General features: G+C 35.4%; 1 protein-coding gene across 2 annotated transcripts in view; it reads right to left on the reverse strand.

The window, feature by feature from the left end:
- Window positions 1-2,152: 2,152 nt before the first annotated feature.
- The window catches only part of Gpc5 (glypican 5), a 1,012,282-nt gene continuing 989,818 nt past the window's right edge, over window positions 2,153-24,616 (reverse strand). Inside the window, exon 8 of one of the 2 annotated variants that reach the window (XM_090341703.1) lies at window positions 2,153-3,241. In XM_090341703.1, coding sequence (XP_090197829.1) covers window positions 3,084-3,241 — 158 coding nt within the window. In that variant the 3' untranslated portion in view covers window positions 2,153-3,083. The remainder of the gene's footprint in view (window positions 3,242-24,616) is intronic. The other variant, XM_090341701.1, reaches the window with a different exon arrangement.

A 24,616-nucleotide genomic window follows, 5' to 3' on the forward strand; every position in this document is an offset into this window, starting at 1 on the left:
AACTTCTTCTCTATTTTTCATATCTTACCTCCTAAATCACTAGGATTATACACATGAGCCACCATGTCTGACCTTAGTTTTTGTTTTATCAGTACAAATTTTATTTATAGGTGTTATATTCAACCATCTCATTCTACTTTTGATTTATTTGAAATGACACAAATCCCATTGTATTTCTAAGTTTTAATCTCAGTGCCTTCATGGGTAAGTAGGGTGATAATACGGGAAGATTCATTGAGATTACACATGAAAGCATTTTTCATTGTGTTAATGGCAAGGAAATCGTAGGTATATGTTAGTTTTGATTCTTAATGGACTCCAGCCTATGCAACACACCAAGTAAAGTTTTTTTTTTTTTAATTCAGTTCTGTTGTTGGGGATCAAATCCAGGGTCTCATGAATGTTAAACATATTTTTTAAAGGAATACAAGTTCAAACAGTTTTGTTTAAACTACTTCAGTATAAAATATGACTATGAAAAGTGAGTGATGTGTTTAAATATGTATATAGTCACTTAGGTATCACCTATTATTTTATCATGGAAAGTAAACATATACTCTTGTAGTTTTACCATTGATCTTAGAACTTATTTATGCAAACTTAGAATCTTCATGCAAAAGAATCTGTCTTCTTGTTTACACTTGACTGAAAATCATATCATTTTCTAGGGTTGAGGAAGGTCAAAAGAAATGCTTTGCCTTATTTTTAAAGAGCTTTATAAATCATAGAGAGCTATACAAATACAAAATGTCACAAAATAGAGTACTGAAGGATGAATATCCTCATTGAGAATATTCAAAAGTGTGCCATAGGCTTCTAAAGAAATTCTGAATAACTCCCAGAATTTTGACCTCTGGTAGCATTGTTCATGCGTGTATGGACTCGGAGGTGCAGAGCTTTGAGGTAGAACATACCCTGGTGAGCATGTAAAGCTGATAACACATTACTTACAACTTACGCTGACTCTATTATTACTTTTTTTCTATCCATTTGTTGGCATATTTAAGAATATTTTCAGACAACTCATTTAATCTAGATACACATCTTAGACTCCTAAATTGTACCCTTTTACATGTTTGTCTTAAAATTAAATACTTCCTAATCTGAGGGTAGAAATTTTGCCAAACCAAATCATTGTGGGTGGGGCTAGAATGAATCATGTGTATAATTGTTACTTTTTCTCCAAGACTGTTTTAAAGAGCTGACATGGAAGTGCAGTTGGTATATCTGAAGTTTGTGGAGTGTCCTGTGCTTTAGGCCTACAAGTCTGACTCTGAGTGGGTCAAGGATTCAACGTCACAATAGGCTGTGGACAAATAGAGAAATGGCATTCAGAATTTGCAGATAAAATATGGCTTCTGAACTGAGCACTGGTGGCTGAAATCCTAGCTGTAATCCTAGCTGCTGAAGAGGCTGAGATCTGAGGATTTCAGTTCAATGCCAGGTAGGAAAGTCCATGAAATATATAAATATATAATATATATGTGGATATTACATACATAGATATGTCTGTATATATGTGTGCATATATTTATGCAGAGTCTCATATATATATATATGTATGTGTATATATATGTGTGTGTGTGTATTTATACACACAATAGAATCTGATTGGGCAGTTAAAAATATTTTGACTTAAAGTGACTATCTTCAAATCATATGGTTAATTGAGAACTTTAGGCAGACTGAGGTTTGATTGTTTTCCTGATTTAGGGAAACTGACTTTTCCTCACTAGTGTTTGCTACTGTATGTGTCCTTGGCAGTAGTTTGTCAGAGGTCCTTTCAAGTCTTTTGGATTTCTTTACTTTAAGAAATCTTGCATTTTTCTGTTCTCTTCTGTGACTTGGTATTAATTATATTTTCTAGCTATCACTTGACTGCAATACTTCTTAATAAAAGCTGACTTATCTCTTCCTTCTTAAATACAGCTTTAGATGTGTTCTATCAGTGTCTAGTGAGGCGTCTTATCACAACTGGGAAATTAGGGATGGTGGATTAACAGCTCTGTGAGTGTGCGCATCGGAAAAGCACCTTGAACCCAGTGGGTTCTGCCTCATTACCTATCTGTAGGCATTCATCAGACCCTTGAAGGAAGTGTGTAGGTAGACAACTGTTTATTCAATAGATCAGGCTTTAAAGGTGGTAGTAAATAATATTTTGAAGAAGAAAATGATCAATATTCTTTGAACTCTTCCATCCAACAATCAACAGCTTTATTGAGGAGCACAGATGTGCTTTGTAACATAGGCAAATTCATTGAACAAATGGAGAGGAAAGAATAGAAGGTTACAGTACTGAAGATGAATTTTGAATACAATGGAATACAAGCCAGATGCTACTAAAGTGATTTAAGATTTATCATTGGCTAAATAACAGTGAATAAATTATTTCCAGTAGAATTATGTAAAATCTCCTTGGCAATCTACTCTATAACGTACAGACTTTTAGAGTTTTTGTTTCTTCTTTAGCTTGCAAAAATGGAAGAATCTTTTGAAAATGCATGCATAATACTTACCAATGTGTTTTGATTGACCTCATGTAATCTATTTCAAATATTAAGCAATACTATGGATTGTTTCCATTGTTTGGCAGAATATGCCTTTAATTTTTTTTATTGTAATATATAGAGGGGTTACAAGTACATTCGCCAGATAGTAGGTGCATTACTTCTCACACATTGATATCCCTTCTCATGTTTTTGTCTCCATTTCCCTCCCTAACCCTCTCCCAATGTCTTTAAATTTTTTTCAATCTCAGAAGGATGGGGTTTAGAGCCGAGAAGAATAAAATTCCATATGTACTAAATCCTTCCTTTTCACAGTTTTGAATTTAATATGTTAGAATTTAAGATGGTTTAAGTTACGGTCAAAGAAGGTCTATTTTAAAATGGCCTATCACTTAAACATTGATTTTTAGGTACTTTGTGAAAAGTTCAATGTGGCTTCTAAGAAGTTAGTGTGCCATACCATTTCATAAATATACTTGTTACAATCGAAAGGATCTTTTATTCCAGGCATATAAAGATAAGAGAGAAGTCAAGACTGCAAGAAGGTAAGTCAGGACTGAAAAACAGAGAGTTCTATTACCAAAGGCTGGGCAGTAGCATCAGTAACCCCATGAGAATAAGGGCCATACACTCAGTGCCTGTTGCACGTCCCGCTCCAGTTGTGTCCAGAGTACTGCTGTGGTCCTTTTGATGTATTTGCTTTACATCACTGAAATTCATGTCATCTGGCATCCCTGCAGGGCACATAAAAGAACACAGTGTGATGCATGAGCACCTCATGAGAGTCTAGAACAGCAAACCCAAGGTGTCCATCCATTGCTTTTCTATGGGGAGAGGGGCTCCCATTCACTGTCTTCACCCAATTCCAAATGATTAATTTGGTGCAAGTAGTTCTGCCCTACTTAAATTGTAGGGTTCATATCCTTGAGTGAAAAACCTTCAGAAAGATTCCAAAAACAATGTAAAAAGTGAATAAAACCCACAAACTTTCCTCATTTCAAAGGCTGGGAAACATTTTTATAATGGGATTCATTGGTAAGGAAATAAAGAAATAGATTGAATGAAGAATGTATCTTGAGGTATGTCATTGTTATTCATGAAAATGAAACCAGGTAAGAGGAAGTAACAAGAGTTTTTTTTTCAAGTACAATTTCTTTACTTTTTAAAAATTGTCTTCCACATTTGATTGTGATATTTTATATATGCATATAATATTCATATAATATACTTCAATCAAACTCACCTCATTCTGTTAGGCTTGCTAACCTACTTACTCCCATTTTAAACAATGTTTTTCAACCTTTCCAATTATCTTTGGTAGTTATATAAAGGGGCTGCCACTTATCAAAGTAGTTTATGAGTACAATGCATCTTGATCAAAGTCAGTCCTTCAATATTCTCACCCACAGCGCCCAACTCACCTTTTCCCTCACTTTTCTTAATTTTGCAGGATGTACATTGAATTATTAACTGCATTCTCCCTCCCTTTCTTCTCTTCATTTGTGTAATGGGTTTCATTATTCTATTTTAATATTTTAATGGGTTTAACTACTTTATTTCTGTCCATCCTACTCCTTTCACAGTTATCCATTGAAAACAGAGTTTCTATAGATCCTATGTCACAGTAAAGTAAGTTCTTTTGTAACTTTATTTTTATGTTCCTTTCAAATTATAATTGGGTACAATACAATGCTACAATGAATCAACTTGACGTGAAATAATTAAAGTTAAATAATATATACATACCTTTTTCATGAAAACACTTGCAATTTTTTTTGTAACTTAAAAGTATAGAACACATGGCATTAGCTTTAGTTCACATTGTATGAAATGGATCTCAAAAGTTTAATTCTCCTACCTGAATGAAACTTTGTACTTTTGGACCAGCACCTTCCTCTTCCTCCACTCCAAACCCAGGCTTTCAGCATTCTACACTCTTATAAGACTTACTGGTTTAGACTGCATCTATAGGTAACATTGAGCCCAGAATTTTTATTATAATTATATCAAAGAAAATTAATGGGCTGAGTATGAACTTATATGCTTGTGATCCAAATTACTGGTAAGCATAGGTTTGAGGATCACAGTCTGAAAGGTATCTCAGCCTACACACCAGATTCTCTCTAAAAAATAACTAAGGGGCAAAAGGGCAGAAGGCATAGCTCATATGGTACAGTGCCTGCTTAGCAAGTCCTGAATTCAGAACTCTAATATTGAGAGAGAGAGAGAGAGAGAGAGAGAAACTAGGAAAGAGAGACCAAAGAGAGAAAGAGAAAAAGAGAGAGAGAGAGGGAGAGAGGGAGAGAGAGAGAGAAAGAGAGGGAGAGAGAGAGAGAGAGAGAGAGAGAGAGAGAGAGAGAGAGAGAGAGAGAGAGAGAGAGAGAGAGAGAGAGGAGAGAAAGACCAGGAAAGAGAGAGATGAGAGAGAGACCAGAGAGAGAGAGACCAGGAGAAAGAGAGAGGCAGACAGACAAAATGTTAAATCATATTCTTTATATATGAATGTAGCTACAGAGTAGGGGAAAAGACTTGTTAGTAGATCAAAGTATTTGTAAGTAGGGTAACTTGATCATTGAAGTTAGAGATGAACTGTTTCTATTTTCAAAACAAATTAAAAAAGAAAACACAGGGAGAGTCATAGACCCGGATCTACTTTTGATTGTGATACAATTTGATAAGATTAGGACTACCTAAATTATTTAGGAGAAATAATTGTTTTCCTAAGATGTTTATGTTAATACGCTATACCTAGGGAATTATTGACTTGTCACTTATTATCTAGTGTCACCAGTGCTCTGAGGCCATGTGACTGGATTATCTCAAGGCATGGTGCAATCTGTCACAATTAACAGATTTAAATTCAATGTTACCGCAGCCGCAAATATTGACATCGTGATTACAGTGAGACCAAAAAAAAAGCTTTATATAAGGAAAAGTCAATATTTATGTAATTAGGTCAATACGTATATATAATTCAGAAAGTAAGCTCTCTGTATGGAGGGATGAGAGCATTAAACTGAAGCAAAGCTTGCTCATCTGACATATTGATTTTACAGCCTGAGTTTTTGCATTATTATTCATTGTTTGGGTACTTGTTTTGCCCTTCTGTGCCATTAGGCAAGATGAATAAACTAGTGGTTCATTTTTTTATAGGGACTGGAATGGAGTGTGAATATTTTAGTCATGGTTTTATACTTCTTGTTAAGCTAGAGCTTAACAAGGCACTATGAGGACTCTAGGCAATTAAAAAAAACCTTTTCTTTTCCAAGATCACTAGATAAATTTCAGCTTTAAGGGATTTAGTTTTATAAGCATTGTGAATTGGTGTCTGTATTAGACTCATGGATAACTTTTTCTATGTCCTTCTCAGATGATATTTAATTAATTCAATCAAGAGCCAGGCACTGCTCTAAGTTCCGGGGTTCTGTGCAATGCAGCTAGAAAGACGTCAGGTCTGATGAACGAGGACAAATAGGAGTAGGCCAGGCAAGTTTCATTGCTTTAGTCAGATGCTGCTTTTAACACCTGATATAGAAAGATTACTAATATTAATATTAAGAATTCTGACAGTTGAGTATATGAGAAGATTCCAAAATACCTTTAAGAGACTGGCAGTTAATGCTTGTAGACATATCAAGTAACAATCTGATCTTGATATTTGGTAAGAAATGAAGTAGTTGTTGGATGTCAGTTGTCTCCAGTCCTAGTTACTCAGCTGTCTGAAATCTGAGGATCCCAGTTCAAAGCCAATCTGGGTGAGGAATTCTTAATTCTTTTTTTTTTCCTCCAATTAACCACTAAAATGCCAGCAATGGAGGTGTGGCACAGTGGCTAAGTACTAAATAGTACTTGAACAAATTAGTTAAGCAAAAGCACACGCTCTGAGTACAAGTACCAGTGGTTCACAAATATCACCTTCCCTACTCAGGAGGGTGCTATCTGAAGAACAGATCTGTAGTCTGAAACTACATTTGTATTCCACCAGCAAGAGGCTGGCTTGAAGGTGTGGCTCAAATATAAGAGCAGCAGCAGTGAATACGAATGCTAAACATTAGTGTGAGTGTAAGCTGTAGTGATGACATGAATGTGCATACATACATATGGATGAACACACACACAAGCACACACACATAAGAACACACACACACACACACACACAAGCACACACATGCAATGCAGCATTCTGAAAGGCCAGTTCTATGTGGGGATTATGACTAGTGTTTGAAATGTGACTGATCCAGTGTAAGTCACTGCTTGTATGGTTGTTTTCACTAAGACCCAGGATTACAAATGTCTGACCTTTTGCAGTAATCCTTCCAAAAGACAAAAGATGGGAAGAGTCACTGTGTGTACTTACCTCAGTGACTCCTGGTATCTGGGATGTTTTACCAAAAATAATAATCTCAATGCTACCTGTTCGTTGTGATATACCAACTGGAAGATGCCTTTATTTTTCTGTGACTCCCTTAAGAAAACCCTAGACCAATCCAAACTTATAAAAATGGAAGCTGGTCGTGGTGGCTCATGCCTGTAATCTCAGGAGGCTGAGATGTGGGATCTCACTAAAGTTTATGAGACTCTTATTTCCAATTAACCACTAGAAAACTAGAAGTGGTTTTGTGGCTCAAAGGATAGGGTGTTAGCCTTAAGCTAAAGAGCTCAGGGACAGTGCCCAGGATCAGAGTTCAACTCCCACAATTGACAAAAAAAAAAAAGGAAATTGGAGGAAGATAAGGATCTGTCCTGATTATCTGACTTGATGACTTATTTCTTATAGAAATTTAACTAGTTAACCTTGTAAATACTATCAAAAATAGCCAAAGAGTCATAAAAATATCTCTATGGGAATTTATTATATTGAAATGTTAAAAAAACAAAGCAAGCATTGAATAATCTCTAGACATACTAGCGAAATACAAAGGTAGCTGTACATATCTACTTTTTTCCATTGGTGGCTTATATGTAGTCTGATTAGAAGAAGGACAGTAGTCTGAGCTTAGAAATAAATTGATATTAAAACTTTGGTACATTTCTGATAGGTGGTCCCATGTATTATGTAAAGGGGCTGTTGCTTGGTCAGGGTGTGTCTTCTCAGTGGCCAGTTCACTGAGTAGTATCTACAGACCACTCGTTATGGGGCCAGGAACATTGAAAGTTCATCACAGATATTAGTTTAGATGCTTATTTATATTTTACAATCCAGTTTAGTAGGTATGGTTATTATACTTGTGTTTATGAATAAATGGAGGGATTAGGGAGCTAAGTAATATGTGAGCAATGAAGGGAACAGTGTAGATGCTGCTTATACACTAATCTTCTGAGGCATCACTAAATGAAAATTTCATTTCTGACCAAATGATATCAATTATGTTACCCATAAAGAATTTTTCTCTCTACTTACTTGAAATTTGGGGTGGCTGATTATGTAATATTTTATATACTTATTAAGCAACTCAAGTATTCAGAGGTAGAGTACACATGGAAATATCCAGATGTAGGTGAAGACCCAGTGTGCAGAAGAATCGAACATCAGAACTTCTCTTTGTCCTCATCCACTGGCTTATCCTTGTGACTGTGATTATAGATATTATTCCCTTTCTGTCTTTTATTTATCTACATACCACGAAACTTTTTATTAATTTCACTAAATGAGAGACTGTTTAAAATGCATTTATTTTCTCTGTGTCTGACAAAGCAAATTGCACAGCTAGCATGTATCTGTTGTTCATTGGCTCATCTAGTTACCAAATCCATTCACCACTGTTCGAGGAATGCACTGGTACATACTTATTTTTTGGTCTTTGATATGTCTTAAAAATCATGAGCATCTTTTTTCACCATCCTAATAGTGGAAAATTAGACCAGGTATAGTTTTAAGAGCTAGACTACAGAATATAATTTAATCATGAAGGGAAGATAATTTGTTTCTCCATGTAATCAGTTTTCTAGAGACCTGTAATCATAGTACTTCCAAATATGTCTATAAAATAATGTGCTTTCAATGAATATTGCTGAACAGATAATTGCATAATGACTCTCATTCTTCCAACAATAGAATGGCAGTGGTGGAATTATTTATTTCCCTTCTGAACAATGAGAAGAGGTGAGAAGGAGGGAAGGCGACTGTTGTTGCACCTTGGTGTGTTCCATACAAATGTGGTTCTCATGGATTCCAGCTACATACTCATTCTACGCATTCTAAGCAAAGAAAGCATAGTCAAAGTCTGGCTTTCCTATAGTCTGGCTTGAAAAAAACAGATATGTCATGAGCTTTAAAATGAAAGCATTAATAAAAATGAAAGATGTTTCAGTGACAGAGGAAACAGTCAAAATATTTTGCTGGTTAGAAAGTTAAATTAATATTTAAGAAGAGTAAGGTAATTTTTTTTATCCCATAGCCTTTTCTAAATAAATATTTACAGGATAAAAGACTTTCATATAACTACCTAAAAATTAAGCCAAATGCATTCATTGATATTTTTATTTATTCATAGATCTGGAAAGCTCATAGATTTTTAGCCTTCTTCAAAGCTAAACATCATTTGAAAAAATATCAGTATGCCACCAAACAACAACAAAAACAAGGGACATAGGCACAGAATATATCATATATTTCAGCAATACTGTCTTCAACATGGAGTTTTATCAGTCCAGGTGAAGCCACTCATGTTCCTATAAAAATGTGATGACAGAAATTAATGGGTCTTCATTTAGAAGGAAATGGAAAGACTTGGAAGAAAGTCATATTAAGTGAAATAAGCCAGACCCAAAGGAACATAGGCTCAATGGTTACCCTCATTTATAATAATTAATACACAACTAGGACTCTCCTAACAGAGGATTACAATAGCTCAAAACCTAGGTACATAGGTCATATAGGATGAGACTAAATAAAAGGGTCTCCAGGATATGGAAACAAGAGCTTTATCTTGTGTGATTATTGTTCATAATGTACTATGTTATTTCTCTTCTCTTTTTTTTGCCTCTTTGGTTAATCTCATATTGTTACTATATCTGACTTTGTTACTTTGTATATTATATATTGGTTATAGGAAGTGGGGAAAGCAAGATGTTTCAGAGGGTGTGGGGGAGGGAAATGGGGACAAAAGATGACAGGGGTATCAATGTGTCAGAAGTAATGCATCAACTACTTGGTGAATGTAACTATAAACCTTCTATACATTACCCTGGCAATAAAAAATAATAAAAAAGAAAATAATGATCTATTGATGAAAAAAGTAATTTTAAGAAAAATTAATATAATTGGGAAGTAACAAACACAGTCTTGGATACCATGAGGTACCAATTATCTCTTATCCAGCTCATAGAAGCAGGATAGTGAAGAAAATATAACCAATACTGGCAAGGAAAATAGCCATTTTAATGGAATTTACCCAAGATACAACAGAAGCATTTCACTTTTATGATGAAATTCTGTAATAATAATTAATAAAAGTTCACCCATTTAAGATGTTAAACAGCAAATTGTTACTGAGAAACTGTAACTTAGTGTTCATTAGAAGGGATTTTGATTACAAATACTAGGTGCAGCTATTTACTTAATAATCTATTGAAAAATTAGATATTTATTGGTAGAAATATATTTTGTTAGAATATAGACATAAGGCCGGGAGTTTGGCCTAGTGGTAGAGTGCTTGCCTAGCATACACAAAGGCCCGAGTTCGATTCCTCGGTACCACATACATAAAAAAAAAAGCCAGAAGTGGTGCTGTGGCTCAAGTATTAGAGCTCTAGCCTTGAGAAAACCCAAGGACAGTGCTCAGGCCCTGAGCTCAAGCCCAGGATTGGCAAAAAAAAATATATAGACATAATTTTGAGGTCCTTTAAAATACTCTAGTTCTTTATGGCAGTTCATCTTTGAGAGTAGGAATTCCTTTATTAATTTTGGTATTGACCAAGTAAGATTTTAGTAATAATCATGCAAATGAATCAGTTGTAAAATTATGAAAACACATTTCCCAACTCAATTTGTTTTGGCACAAATGCCATAATAATATTGTAGCAGGTCAGAATTCAACATAAAAGTTTAGAATTGATGTCAGGGTAGGTTTTTACAATTAATAAGGAAAGTAGTGTATTTTTCTGAACAAAGTTGCTATGCATGTATAAGCAGTCCTTGAATCAACTGAGGCCTAGCCTAGCTCCTAGGAAACATGACAGAAAGGTGTAAACAATAAGGTGAATCATTTGAATAGAGATGTACTCTGAAAAATGCCTAGTAATTTTCATATCAGCATTCAAATTTTGACATAACACTAGAACTACAGTAATGTGACATATGGCTGAAGAGATAGGTCCCTGGAAATCTTGCAGACTCAGGAACATGTCTACCTGAAAGTTCTATGCTTCTTGTATAACTCCTGGAGTCTACGTCTGAAATTCTTCTCATGACATCCTTCATGGAATGACTAGGGTATAAAAGTGGTAAGATTTAATTCTTTTTTTGAGTTCTTCTTTAAGAAGAGAGAGAGAGAGAGAGAGAGAGAGAGAGAGAGAGAGAGAGAGAGAGAGAGAGAGAGAGGACTATGCATACATGTACATGTATGTTTGTGTGCTTAAATTTATTGTTACAGTTATTTTTAGTAAAAAAGTCACTGTATAGCACAAATTGCCCTTAAATGTCAAGCCCTCCTCATCATCTCCCCAGTGTTGAAATTAAAGATGTATACCGCCTTGTCTGGTCCTCTTTAAGTCTTAGAATAATTAACAGTCTTATTTTTTTTTGACAAGAAATAAGAATAGAGTACTCTTCATTGTTAATAAGTTGAACTTCGGAATGGAAAAGAATGTGAGATTTTGACTGAAATTAAAGCTTGCTTTCAAGTAGCATGATTTATTTTGATGGGGTGCTCTGAAACACGTGGATGATCATTATCAGATATTTGTCATTGCCTCACATACAAAGTAGTAGACTTCTTGCAGTTAATGATAAATAAGTGTTTTTCGGTTTTATTTTAAGATAGAACTTCTAAATGGAAAGAATATTTCTTAGCTCCTTTTTCACACTAGTTAACCAGTCCTAAAGTTCCTTTATTGATTTTTGAAGACCTAAGCAGAAGACAAAAAGCACATTTGATTTTGAAAGTAGGAAAAAAAATTTTAAGACATTTCATAATAAGGCTTAAAATAAGCTATTTTAAAAACATTACCATAGGGCCTGGAATTTGGCCTAGTGGTAGAGTGCGTGACTAGCATGCCCAAAGACCCAGGTTCGATTCCTCGGTACCACATACATAGAAAAAAAAAAGCCAGACGTGGTGGTGAGGCTCAAGTGGTAGAGCTCTAGCCTTGAGAAAGTCCACGGACAGTGCTCAGACCCTGAGCTCAAGCCCAGGACAGGCAAAACAAACAAACAAACAAACAAACAAAAGAAACTAGGGCCGGGAGTTTGGCCTAGTGGTAGAGTGCCTGCCTAGCATGCACAGAAGACCCAGGTTCGATTCCTCGGTACCACATACACAGAAAAAGCCAGAAGTGCTGTGGTGACTTAGGGTAGAGCTCTAGCTTTGAGGAAAGTCCAAGGACAGTGCTCAGGCCCTGAACTCAAACCCAGGACTGGCAAAAAAAAAAATTACCATAAAAGTTTTTCTAGGACTTATTTTTTTTGTGGGTTATGGGGCTTGAACTCGTCCTGGGTGCTGTCCCTGAGTTCAAGGCTACTGCCCTACCCTTGGGCCAAGCCCCTCTTGCCTTTTCTAGAGGTTAATTGGAGATAAGAGTCTTAGGTCCTTTTGTGTCCAGGCTGACATTAAACCTTGATCCTCAGATCTCAGCCTCCTGAGTAGCTAGGATTATAGGCATGAGTCCCCATGCCTGGCTCTAGGACATTTTTAAAATAGTAAAAGTAATTTTTGCATAATTTGTAATGAAATGTTCAAAGCTGTTTTATATGTAGTGGTTCGATACTGGTCATATACTGTCTTAGGGTCAGTATACTATGTGAACCCATAGAAATATCAGTGAAGTCCTCCGCATAGCAAAAGTATACTAATTGAAAATGGAATACAAATTGAATTGAATAAAATCTGTAACTTATTGATATTAACAGTTTGGAAATTTATTTTGGTAAGGAAAAGGCTGGTATTGCTACTTCTGTTAATAAAATTAGAAAAATAACTATGGGTTGTTTATTTTAATGATGATATAGACTTAAAACATACAACAAAATCATAAAAAGATTAATACACAGCCATGTGGTAATGATATTCTGTGTGATCAAAGATAAAGTTTTTTAAGTGCCCAGGGAAAAAGGGTCTGCCCTTATAAGAACAAAACACTAGGTTAATTTAAATAAGCAATATAGATGCTAAACTAGATTAATTCTAAACTTCAGAGAAGAAAAATATCAAAACTGAATTCAGGGTAAAGTTGAATATGTGGGGGAAAATAGCATTTTCAAAAAAAATTCTGATCATTTTCCAATCAATTCTAAAATAATTGATAGAGTTAAAAATGTAAGGGGGCTGGGAGTTTGGCCTAGTAGTAGAGTGCTTGCCTAGCATGCACAAAGACCCGGGTTCAATTCCTCGGTACCACATACATAGAAGAAAGCCGGAATGTTGCTGAGGCTCAAGTGGTAGAGCTCTAGCCTTTAGAAAGTCCAAGGACAGTGGTCAGGCCCTGAGCTGAAGCCCAGTACTGGCAAAAAAAAAATGTAAGGAAGTGAACTCAAAAATGGAGTATGCAAGTTGTAGTTAGTGCTACAAATAATGACACATAAGCTGTATATTACTTCACAAACTAGTACTAACATGATTATAATACATTAGAAAAAATTGTTAAAATCTTTAACATGTTGGTAGTATATTGGAATGAATTATAAATCCTGGTTCCTTTTCAAATTTTCTTTACAATTATCTATTTTAGTAAATATTAAAAAATCAAGACAGCACTTTGGAATCTAATATGGAATATGTACATTAGTAATCCGCACAAGGATTTAGGCTCATTCACTCTAATGGAAATGTGTCTCAAATTTGTGATTGTGAAGTTGCAAATTTCTGTAGTGTCTTCTGCATTTAGGTTAATAACAGTGCTACTTATTGTGGAGTCTATTGGGTCTGCTGTGCTGGGCACTTACTGGGCCCTTTTCATTTAAAAATACATATTTATATATTTGTGAAACTTCTGAATTCTTTATTGTGCTGAAATTCCATTATTTGAAGGAACCATTTCCTGAAGATATTCTTTGGTGTCTTCTACATTATTTTCTGATGTTTTTTATGATCTTTTCAAAACCTAATTAATATATCTCAAGTTACTATGCTTTTTTCTCCTAAAAGGGTATTTTTTTCTAATATTTCTTTAAATTTTCTCAGACTCTATAAGTACAGTATAAAACGGTTTTGCAAAAGTTTTCTTCTCTCCACAGAGTTTCTGTTTAATGCAAGTTACACTTCACTTCCAATTGTAATATGACTTAAAAATACTTCTATTGGACAAGAATTACTAATGCCTTCATTTTGGTCATGTGCTAGTCTAGAAGGAAGGAGATTAAAAACCTGGTTGAATTCTGAATATGTGAATAGGGTTTCATATTTATTGAATATATTTGATCTGACTCATATTTTCTAGGATCTGTATGATAGTCAAGATAGGGAAATCAGGCTGGGGGAAAAAATGCCTCTGGAATCTTGTTAGCAATGTCCTAACCAGTCTATGTTATTATACATTTCCACTCTCCACATCAACACTTGCTTCCTGGATCACTGGAGTAGAAGGAGAAGAGGATTGGTTGGAGAAAGTGGCCTTTAAGAAAGAACATAGGTCACTTCTCACTGTTCGTTAGTAAAAGCTAATCCACGTGATGATTCCCAACCTGGTAGAGGGAGGGTGTTGGTCTGAACTTGCTTAATTACACAAATTATTTGAAACCCTTATCATCTTGAACCTAAAATTTCTCTCCTATAGTTTTTTACTGTATGGCTCACTTTCTAACTCATCCAATGTATCCCAAGTCCAACAGACTCACAACTCAATCACTACAAAATCTGCAAGTTACATTGAGGTCGTAAGTAAATAAGATTCTACTTTCCTTCACACATTGTCTAAACTAGGGAATCCACAGCTCCCAGGAAAAGCCAAATGGACATACTCTGCCTTGCTTGCTCCAGTGGCTGAACTCTGATATATCTGGACTTGTTAGCAGCCTCTTGTTGATAATTTGGCTTCCTTGGAATTTTGGAGTCTTAACTCTGTTCCCCATATTTTGGTTCTACTGTCTCCTTGTGTTTCAGCTGACATGTACACTTGAACATAACTTTCCTCCTGGTCAGGGCTGTTTTGATTTATAAAGATATATATATATATATATTTTTCCAGTCCTGGGCCTTGATCTCAGGGCCTCAGTACTGTCCTTGGACTTTCTCAAGGCTAATGGTCTGTCACGTTAGCATTCCCAACCCCAATTTATAGATATTCTTAAGAGCTCCCTCCCTCTTAATCAAGTAGAAAGAAAGAATAACAATAAATATCACACTGAATTATCTGTAGGCCTCCTACAACACAAAGGGAAAAGTTATGAAACTATTGATTAGAAGTCATGTCATCATGCTTTCTTGCATTGATGTTATATTCTTAAAGTAGGTAATACTTGGAGAAAAATATTTTTCTAGTGTCTTGCCTGAAAGCAACTTTCAAGCTGTAAGAATATGGGGAGCCAGGCCCCGAGTTTGGCCTAGTGATAGAGTGCTTGCCTCGCTTACATGCAGACCCAGGTTCGATTCCTCAGTACCACATACGTAGAAAAACCAGAAATGGTGTTGTGGCTCTAGTGATGAGTCCAAGCCCCAAGACTGGCAATAAATAAATAAAAATATTTTTTAAGGTGGGCTGGTTGGTTCACACCTATAATCCTAGCTACTCAGGAGGCTGAGATCTGAGATCCTGGTTCAAAGCCAGCCCAGGCACTAAAGTCCCTGTGACTCTTACTTCCAATCAATCACCAGAAAACCAGAAGTGGTACAGTGGTTTAAGGGGTAGGGCTTTAGTCTTGAACTCAAGGACAATACCCAGGCCCAGGCCCATGACTGATAAAAGAAAAAAAATTGCGGGTGCTATGTAAAAGAAGCAAGCTATGGCATGATGTGGGCCTCAGCATTGCTTACTCTTAATCCTTTTTTTTCACAATAAGATCTAAGACCTCAAGTGGGCATTTCATCCCCAGTCCAAAGATGTATTACAGGATTATAATTCCTTTATTGTACAGCATATGGAAGCAATAGACTTATATTCATTTAGAGTGATGAAAAGAAAAAAAAATACTGCTTGTTACAAATGTGTGTGTGTGTGTGTGTGTGTGTGTGTGTGTGTGTGTGTCCTGGGTCCTGAACTCAGGTCCTGAGCACTGTCCCTAAGTTCAATTTTTGTTTTTTTTTTTCCCCACAAGGCTAGCGCTCTTCCACTTGAGCCACATACAGCTCTACTTCTGGCTTTTTGGTAGCTAACTGTACATAAGAGTCCCATGGACTTCCTTATTCTGGCTTTGAACCATTATTCCCTGAGAGCAGCCTCCTGGGTCACTAGGAGTACAGGTATGAGCCTCCAGTCTGAAGCCATATTAGAGCTTTGAATGAAGCATTTCGTGGATCTTCTCTTTCACCTCCTCTCTCTGATGACTATTGATGCCTATTCATAAATCCTTAGAGGGTTCCATGAAGCCAGTTGGATTTTTTTTCTCCACTTTTCTCAGTGATGTAAATGAATTGGCTTTCTTCAGCATTCTATGTTAGGTTTCCCTCATCCATCTGCTCTCCAGATTCCAAATGTTGTTACTGCTATCACCTTTCCTGCTTCCTCTGCGTTCAGTAAATTTAGGGTTTTGAAAAAAAAAAATCCTATACTATATTTTAGTGAGTCGTAGGAGGGAATAATACTAAATATGTCTGATAAATCTGTCATTGTGTTCATGTATGGGTGTATTTGTGTGTGTGTGTGTGTGTGTGTGTGTGTGTGTGTGTGTGTGTTGTGCTAGGAATTGAACCCACAGTTCTTTGTATTCTAGGCAAGTATTCTAGCATTGAGCTATGCCCTCAATCTCATCTATCATCCTGATAGCAACATTTCCAGTCTGTCCACTGACACTCAGACTCTCTGAGCCAATGTGAAATGAAGCAGGGTTGGAATTCATCTGGTTTGCAATAGCCACTGGCATGCCTATTCTGATTGGTCTGTACTCCCTGTATAGGTGCTAGCTATTTTTTTTTCCTGATTATTGTCGCTCAGATGGTTTTCATTAAAAATTCTGAAGCATTTTACCTTTAAAGAAAAGTTGCTCGGGGCCAGGAGTTTGGCCTAGTGGTAGAATGCATGCCTAGCATCCATGAAGACCCAGGTTCGATTCCTCGGTACCACATACATAGATTAAAGCCAGAAGTTGTGCTGAGGCTCAAGTGGTAGAGCTCTAGCCTTGAGAAAATCCAAGGACAGTTCTCAGGCTCAGGGCTTAAGCCCAGAACTGGCAAAAAAAAAAAAAAGAAAAGTTGCTAGTAAAGTTCCTAAACCTTAATCTCTGCTGATTAATATAATAAATGCAGCAAAACAACATTTTTAATCACTAATACTGGAATGATTACATACACCTTAGAGGAACAGGATGCCACTTGTTTTGTCCTTACATCTTCTTATCCTATAGCTCCTTACCTTATATTTTATATCTCTTTTTCCAGAAAATGTTGCACACTGTTTTTATGGTGTTGTGTGTCATGAGGCTTGAACTCAGGGCCTGGGTGCTGTCCCTAAGCTCTTTTGCTCAGTTTGAGGCACAGAATCACTTTTGGTTTTCTGGTGGTTAATCCGAGATAATTATCTTATGGACTTTCCTACCCAGATTGGCTTTGAACCTTTAATCCTCAGATTTCAGCCTGCTGAGTAGCTAGGATTAGAGCATGAGCCATTGTCACCCGACTTGTACACGCTTGTGAATAACTATAGAGTATAGTAAGAAAATAGAGAATTCCTATAACCAGAACCTTCTAAACGTTTTCTTTTACGTAGATTTTTCTGTTGATGTTACAATATGTACTGTTCACCTATTCCATTGAGTTTGGACTATCTGGATGCCATTTTCTAAGAACTAGTGGCATCAGGTAAAATGTGAACATGGATAATGGGGATCTCATCTCCCAGAGAAAGATGAAAATTAACTTCAGATAAAATTTGCCTCTGTTTTACTTCAGCAAGTGAAAAATATTAAGTGGCTAATCTTTAGAGCCCACAAATGTCAAAATTTCTAAGAATGGTATGCAGGTGAGTATGAATTGCATAATATTTATTAAATTAATATGAGTCATCTTGGCTTTTGTATTCTAGCCACTAAGTTCATTATTAGTCAGAATATTTAGCTTACTATTTTAATCTTTAAATATTTTATATATGTTACTTTAAAGAAAAAAATTTCTCTGTCCTAGTGAATAACTAAACCAAATATATAGAAATATCCTTTACCATCATCCCAGAGGACATCAGTATTATTCTTTCAAATATTCCCAAACTGTAGTACCCAGTACTTATGTTGTGAATGATGGCTCCCTGCCAGTTCTCATGTTCTCAATTAGGGTTTTATATTTAGATGGGATAATATAATATTCTTTATTATTTTGAGATAGTCCTGGGGCTTTAACCTTGGGCCTAGGTGCTTTTCCTGAGCTCTTTGGCTCAAGGATAGCTCTATACCAGCAATTTGGTAGTTGATTAGTGAAGAGTCTCACAAAATTTTCTGCCCTTTATGGCTTCAATCCATGATCCTCAAATCTCAGCCTCCTGAGTAGCTAGGATTATAGTTATGAGTACCCAGCATGGAATTTTTTTTGAATAAATTATTTATTATACTTTGGATGGGCAAGATATGCTAACCATAACAGATGCATGTGTTATAAGAACTTCCTTGAGAAGAAAACTTTCTTGTTCTGAAAGCAAAACTATGTAGATATTGAAAATTATAAGATTTTGTCTGATACAATGTGAACATTTTTATTTCTATTTTTGTGTTGTCTCTTCGAATTAATAGTATCCATACCAATTCTCTCCAATGCCCACAAATTTGTCATCACTTAGTATCTAACTCCACAGGATACATGGTAAGTCAATATATTGCTTTCTAATTGATGTTCTTGTGTAGATTTGTCTAACTACAACTATAGAAATTCTTTGTTCTACATAATCTAATGGTTAACATTGCTGATTTTTTGAAGATATTTTCTTCCTCATCAGTGGCTTGACATATTTATATATATTTTGACATTTCTGTATGTGGACTCCACAACTGATCTCATCTACTTGATTTTAGGTTTCTCCATAGTTGCAATTCGTGGGCTTATAAATACCTATTCACATTAGAAGATGATTTTTGAATGTATGACATATTATAAATAAATATTTAATATAAATAAACAGTTTCCTTGCATTACTAAAATTGAATCCAGTGTCTCACACATGCTAGGCAAGTACTCATTTTAATCTACAGCTATGGAAATAAATTTAATGTGTAAGTAAATACTAAACTTTTTCTTTTTACAGTTATCTAAATTAGAGCTACATAAATTTCTAGAATTCAAGCTAGCAGATAATTGATTGTAGCAAAGGAAAGTTGTTGGGAAGGGGTTAAGTCACAGAAACTTTAGAAAATTCTTAAATTAATTGAGATTGATTAATTTTTCTGCCAATTTTCAGTAAAATTTTCAAAATGGCTTTCTCCAAGAATAAATGTGAGAATTAAATGAGATTACAGTGAAAATGAGATTACACTGAAGAAGCACAGTTACATTTTCCCTAAGGTCAAAATGTTTTGTTTAAATACTAGAGATCAAAGCCCAGAAAGTGTGTTGACTAGCACAATTTTATTGGTAGTCATAACAGCATGAGAAATAGGATACCACTACTGTACCAGTTGAAAAGCCAGTCACATATCCTACAATATAATTAGAAATATGGTAAGTTAGAGTGCAACACCACTGTAATCAAAGAATTATCATTACAACAATAACCCAACTGCTGATTTCTGTAAACATTAAAATTTATGATTCAACAAAGAGAATTCTTTTGGGGCAAAGGTATCCCCTAATAGGCAGCTCTTGATATACATTGATAAACTTACTTTTTATAAGAACCAGGCTCAATAAGCAGTCACTCAAAGAAAAGTCTTCCTTACTACAGAATGTTTAAGGACCATAATTTTGTGAAAGCTCTCATGCCCCCAGAAAACATGAATTGCATTGATTTTTCTGCAATATTCCTTTGAACTCTGATCATTGTCAGTGGGGGAAGGATGGGGCCTTTTCACAACTGCAAGTCCATGGTTTCAGTTCATTTAGAGAAATGAAAATGGCATTGTTCCAAGGATGTACAGTGTCAGCACAGAATGAAGTGGGAAAATCATTTCCATGTACACAATCCAGAGAACATGAGTGTCTGGAAGTGAGATCACAGGAGACTGTATGATGGACTGTGGTTTCATAAAGAGCCAGGGGGAAATGTTTCTCTATAAGCATCTCAAGTAATCTTGAACTATGACAGCACTTCCACAAATGCAGGCAAATATGGGCTGCATAGTTCCAGCTCTAATTAATACGTCATGAGTGGAAATGGTGAAAATATGAGTATCCATAAAGACTTTTAGGTGAATATATTTGATGCTGGAATAATAATCCATAACCTATGTGCCTTCATAGAGACTTCATAAAAATCTCCTTTCTAAAATTTCCTGTGGGAGGCAAAATCCAAGTAGCATGTGTAGGTAAATCACTGTGAAATTATCTAAGGATTGGTTCTCAAGTTTTCTATAGGGAAGCTGCCATTTACATCCAGGCAATGTGGATTATGTCCATGACAATGCTCTCTCATAACATTCTCCCTAAGCTCATTTATGGAATTGAAATGTGACAGAACTGGCAAGATCTGGAATGTTGCTCTTATTCCTATCTCATTCTGTCATTCTGTAGTGCAAACTTAGGATGGCCTGAGCAGTGATCCTCCTATTTTTGCTTCCCACTTAGTGGGTATGACAAATACAATATTAGCAGGCCCAGATTTTTATAGAGATGGGACCTTGAGAACTCTCCATCTTCCAAGTAGCTTGAATTACAAGTGTGAGTTATCACACTCCCAGTTCTTTTCTCAATTTATTTTTTCTAAAGAATTTTGTCATAGTAATGGGAAACTAACACAGAATTTGTAGAAACCAATAAGCAATTGAAGAGAAGGGTCTAAGGCATGTTGTACCACAGTGGGGGACAGTTCAGATATAAATGGTAGGCTCCTTTCTAATTGCCTTGCTCAGCAAGATAATTTCCTTGATGGTAATGAAAATGCTCAATTAGAAAATGGAGTCCAGTTCCAAAACTTTTGTAGACATGGGCAAATATTAAAACATTCCCTACATATTAAAACATGATTGAATTGTTTAGGTACTTTTCTTTTTATGCTTCTTGTTCTATGCAAAATATAATTTGACTATTACCCATTAATTAAATTTGGTCTCAAATCTGTTCACTTATTTTTTGGAAAGCCAAGAAATTCTAGGGACAGTATTTTGGTAGTCTTTAAGTGTCATACCTGAAAATTCAAATATTACATTTAAGTGTTAAAGGTAAGCTACTGTTGCTAAGTGATGAAAAGAAAGAAATCTTCCACCAGATTCTATGAGCATAAATACTGTGATGATGCTTAAATAGAAACTTCTGCTTAGGAGTTGAGGGTAATGGGAAATCTCATTAAAATTACCACTTGTATCACACTTACATCTCTATACACCTCTAAATGCTTATACTCCCTGCAACGGAAGTTAATGAAAATGGAGTTAAGAGGAACTTAACATAAGCATTTCTATCTTTTGCATTTATTAACTGATTATTCTTTTAAATACATTGTGTGCACAGATTTGGGATAGGAAGCTGCACATTGCACCAATTATCATTTAAAATTTGGGACCCCAATCTACTAGACAATCTATTATTATAATGTCACCGTATGGACACTGGAATTATTGAATAGACTTAATTAATTAGCTAGAACTTGGAGAAACTGTCATTTAGAGATAACTAGACTTGTCCAAAATTTTATTTGAATGTAATTGAATATTTGATTCTATTGGTTTTAGGTGTAATGAAAATATGTTCTTTGAAATTATGGACTGTCAGCTAGTAACTCTGACAAGTAAGTAGTTTCTGCTTCACTTTATAAGACTTGAATATGAAACATGACTGTATTTTTTCAGGCACTATGCATCAAATTAATGGAGTTCCAGCCCAGACAAGGCCCCAAATCTGAGTTTGTCATCCATTGTGTAATATTTCATCCTCTCAGGAAATTGTTTTCAAATCATACCTTAAATACATAAAATCACCTGTTCAGTAAATGACATATGCTACAATTTTTATTTTTGGACACAGACCTATATATATATATACATATATATGTATATATATATATTACTTTATGACCACAATGTCCTCAATTTCATTAAGATGAAAAAGTATTATAAGTTGCACTGTTTATATGATGATTAGTGCACTTCTCAATGTTAGTTAAGTTGGTACTTCGCATGTACCAAATGCAAAAAGGAAACTCGGATACAGCTCTCTTCATTTGTACTTTTCAGCAACACAGACACTAATAGTGTGTAACTTGAAGCAATACTTTGTATTTTCTAGTTTGCAATATAATCTTCTTAGCTCTTTTGAAAAGATGATGAACATTTTATTGGTATAAATATTTCAATTTGGTAAGCATTTATTTGTTTTCTGTTTTATTCCAGAAACTGCAGTAGATATTTTTATATTACCAAATTGCCATTTGTTCATATTTTAAAATAAATAACAACTTGAAGAATTTCCCAAATACTTAGCTATATTTGAGGAGTAAACAAAGCTGTCCAATAGCCTGGCTCATTGCAGGAAATACTTATGTGCAGTGATAATACAGAATATTAGCATTTGTCTAATAGCATAAAAATCAGGATCTGGAAGCATAAAAAGTCACAAACCTACACTGACACACACATGCATATACAATACATTGCCTATGTATAAAATGTAATAAAATTAGTAACCAGACCTAGAAAAAATAAATAAAAATTTACATGAAAGAATCGATTTTGGTTTCGTATGTGTATAGATGCAACTTCCATCCAGCTTCTCTTCATCTTTTTATTTTTCAGTCAGTCTTTACACTTGTCCCTTCTTACTGACACTGGTCATTTCAGTGCTTGTTGTATGTGGTTAGTGAGCTTTCATTGGAGGACAAATAATATTAGATTATAGGAGAAGGATGGGCTTTATAGTATTAGAAATGTTACTGAGTGTGTTGGGAATGTGACTTAGTGGTAGATACCTAGCATGCCTGAAGCCCTTGCTTCCTCAGTACCACATAAACAGAAAAAGCCAGAAATGGCACTGTGATTCAAGTGGTAGAATGTTAGTCTTGAGCAAAAAAAAGAAAAAGAAAAGAAGAAAGCTCAGGGAGAGCGCCTAGGCCCTGAGTTTGAGCCCCAGGACTTGCTACATAAACATACATGTATGTATTTGTTCCTGAGTTTATTTCATTGCTTGCATATGAAGTAAAGGATACCTAATTACTAAACGGTACTTTTTTTTTTACCGTAAATGTTTCTCAAGAATCAGTCTGAAAAGGAGTCTCCCTTAAAAGCAAAGTTCACAAGATAATAGCAGGTGGCAGGCATGTGCAGAATCAATCCACTCTGTGTCTTCCTTCTTCCAGCTTCCTTGGGCATCCTCAGTTTTCCTCACTTCGTGATTGGAGTAGATGTCCCTGAAATGTCTCTCCAATGAGCTGCCATGCTACAATCACGACCATTCACATCACATCATACAGCACATCAGTAGTGAATGGTAATGAATAGTCAGAGGTAAGGGCTTACTTTATACATTTTTAACCTTTAATGTCTAAGGTTTTACCTTCCACATAAAGAATCATGTTGTTATTCTTTAAGTAGGACTACTTTAAAAGAGTTAAGCTACATGGATAGGGCAGCTATGTATGTACTTCTCTCACTTGTAACTTAGCAACATCGATGAGAGATTCATTCAAATTATAATTGTTTTCTCAAAGACTAAGATGATGTCACATACAGGTAATATTCGAGAGCAATGAGTGATGTATGGTTAATGAACCCAGGAGTCTTTCTCCAGACATAAACTGCAGGACCACTCCCTGCTTTTGATCTATTTGCTCTTTGTGACCCAACCCTTCTGATGAGAGCTATTTTTTTGTATGCCCTATCCATCTAAGATTCTCTAAGAACATCAAAACAGTAGAGAGAATGTGAATGGCTTTTGAAATGTCTTTGCCTTTCTTTAGCCTCAGATTCAACTATACGAAGTATATGTTTGCAGTTCCTTTTGCTCTCTTGACTTTATTTTTTCATTGATCAAGCACAGATATACTTAGATCTGCTTAACCCAACTCAACAAGACTCAATTGAATTCACTCTAATAAGTATTTGCAGAATTCTGGGAGATTTATACTAGAAAATTGAATCCATGGTTCTAAGAAAGTATATTATGTTTAGTATGTAATAAAAGGAGGAATATCAGTTTAGCAAGAAGGGCTAAGTTCATGGTTGAAACAAAATGGCATGAGTAAGAGACAGGAGAGAAATATAAGCTGTGCTTATAATATACTATAAAATCATAAATTTTTCATATAATAGGTATACAGTTAGGCCAACATTCAGTTATTGTAAAGAATTAGCAGGTATTACTACATCCTGAAATAAAATCTAATTCAAATCGTAAGAAAAATACCTGACACATAGAGTTTTGAATTTTTTTAAAATAGTTAATGAATTAATGCACTGTGTCCTTCCATTTGGCTTAATTTTCTTCAGTTAGATGATTCCACACTCCCCAATCCTATCACACATTTAAAGACTAAAAAGGCAGAAAAATGGTACAGTACTTGGCTAGAGAATATGAGACCTCAAGTTCAATACTTAGTTACCACAGAAAAGAAAAATGTTCCAGTTCTTTATCTGTACTGACATTTTTGTTAGGTCTACCTCACAATTCACTAATATTTTAAATTTATCTGACGGGGGAGAAGGAAGATGGCGCCGAGACAATAGGGACGCTGCC

Source organism: Megascapheus bottae, chromosome 11 (assembly GCF_031878675.1).
Source record: "Megascapheus bottae isolate mThoBot1 chromosome 11, mThoBot2.hap1, whole genome shotgun sequence".
NCBI classification, from domain to species: domain Eukaryota; kingdom Metazoa; phylum Chordata; class Mammalia; order Rodentia; family Geomyidae; genus Megascapheus; species Megascapheus bottae.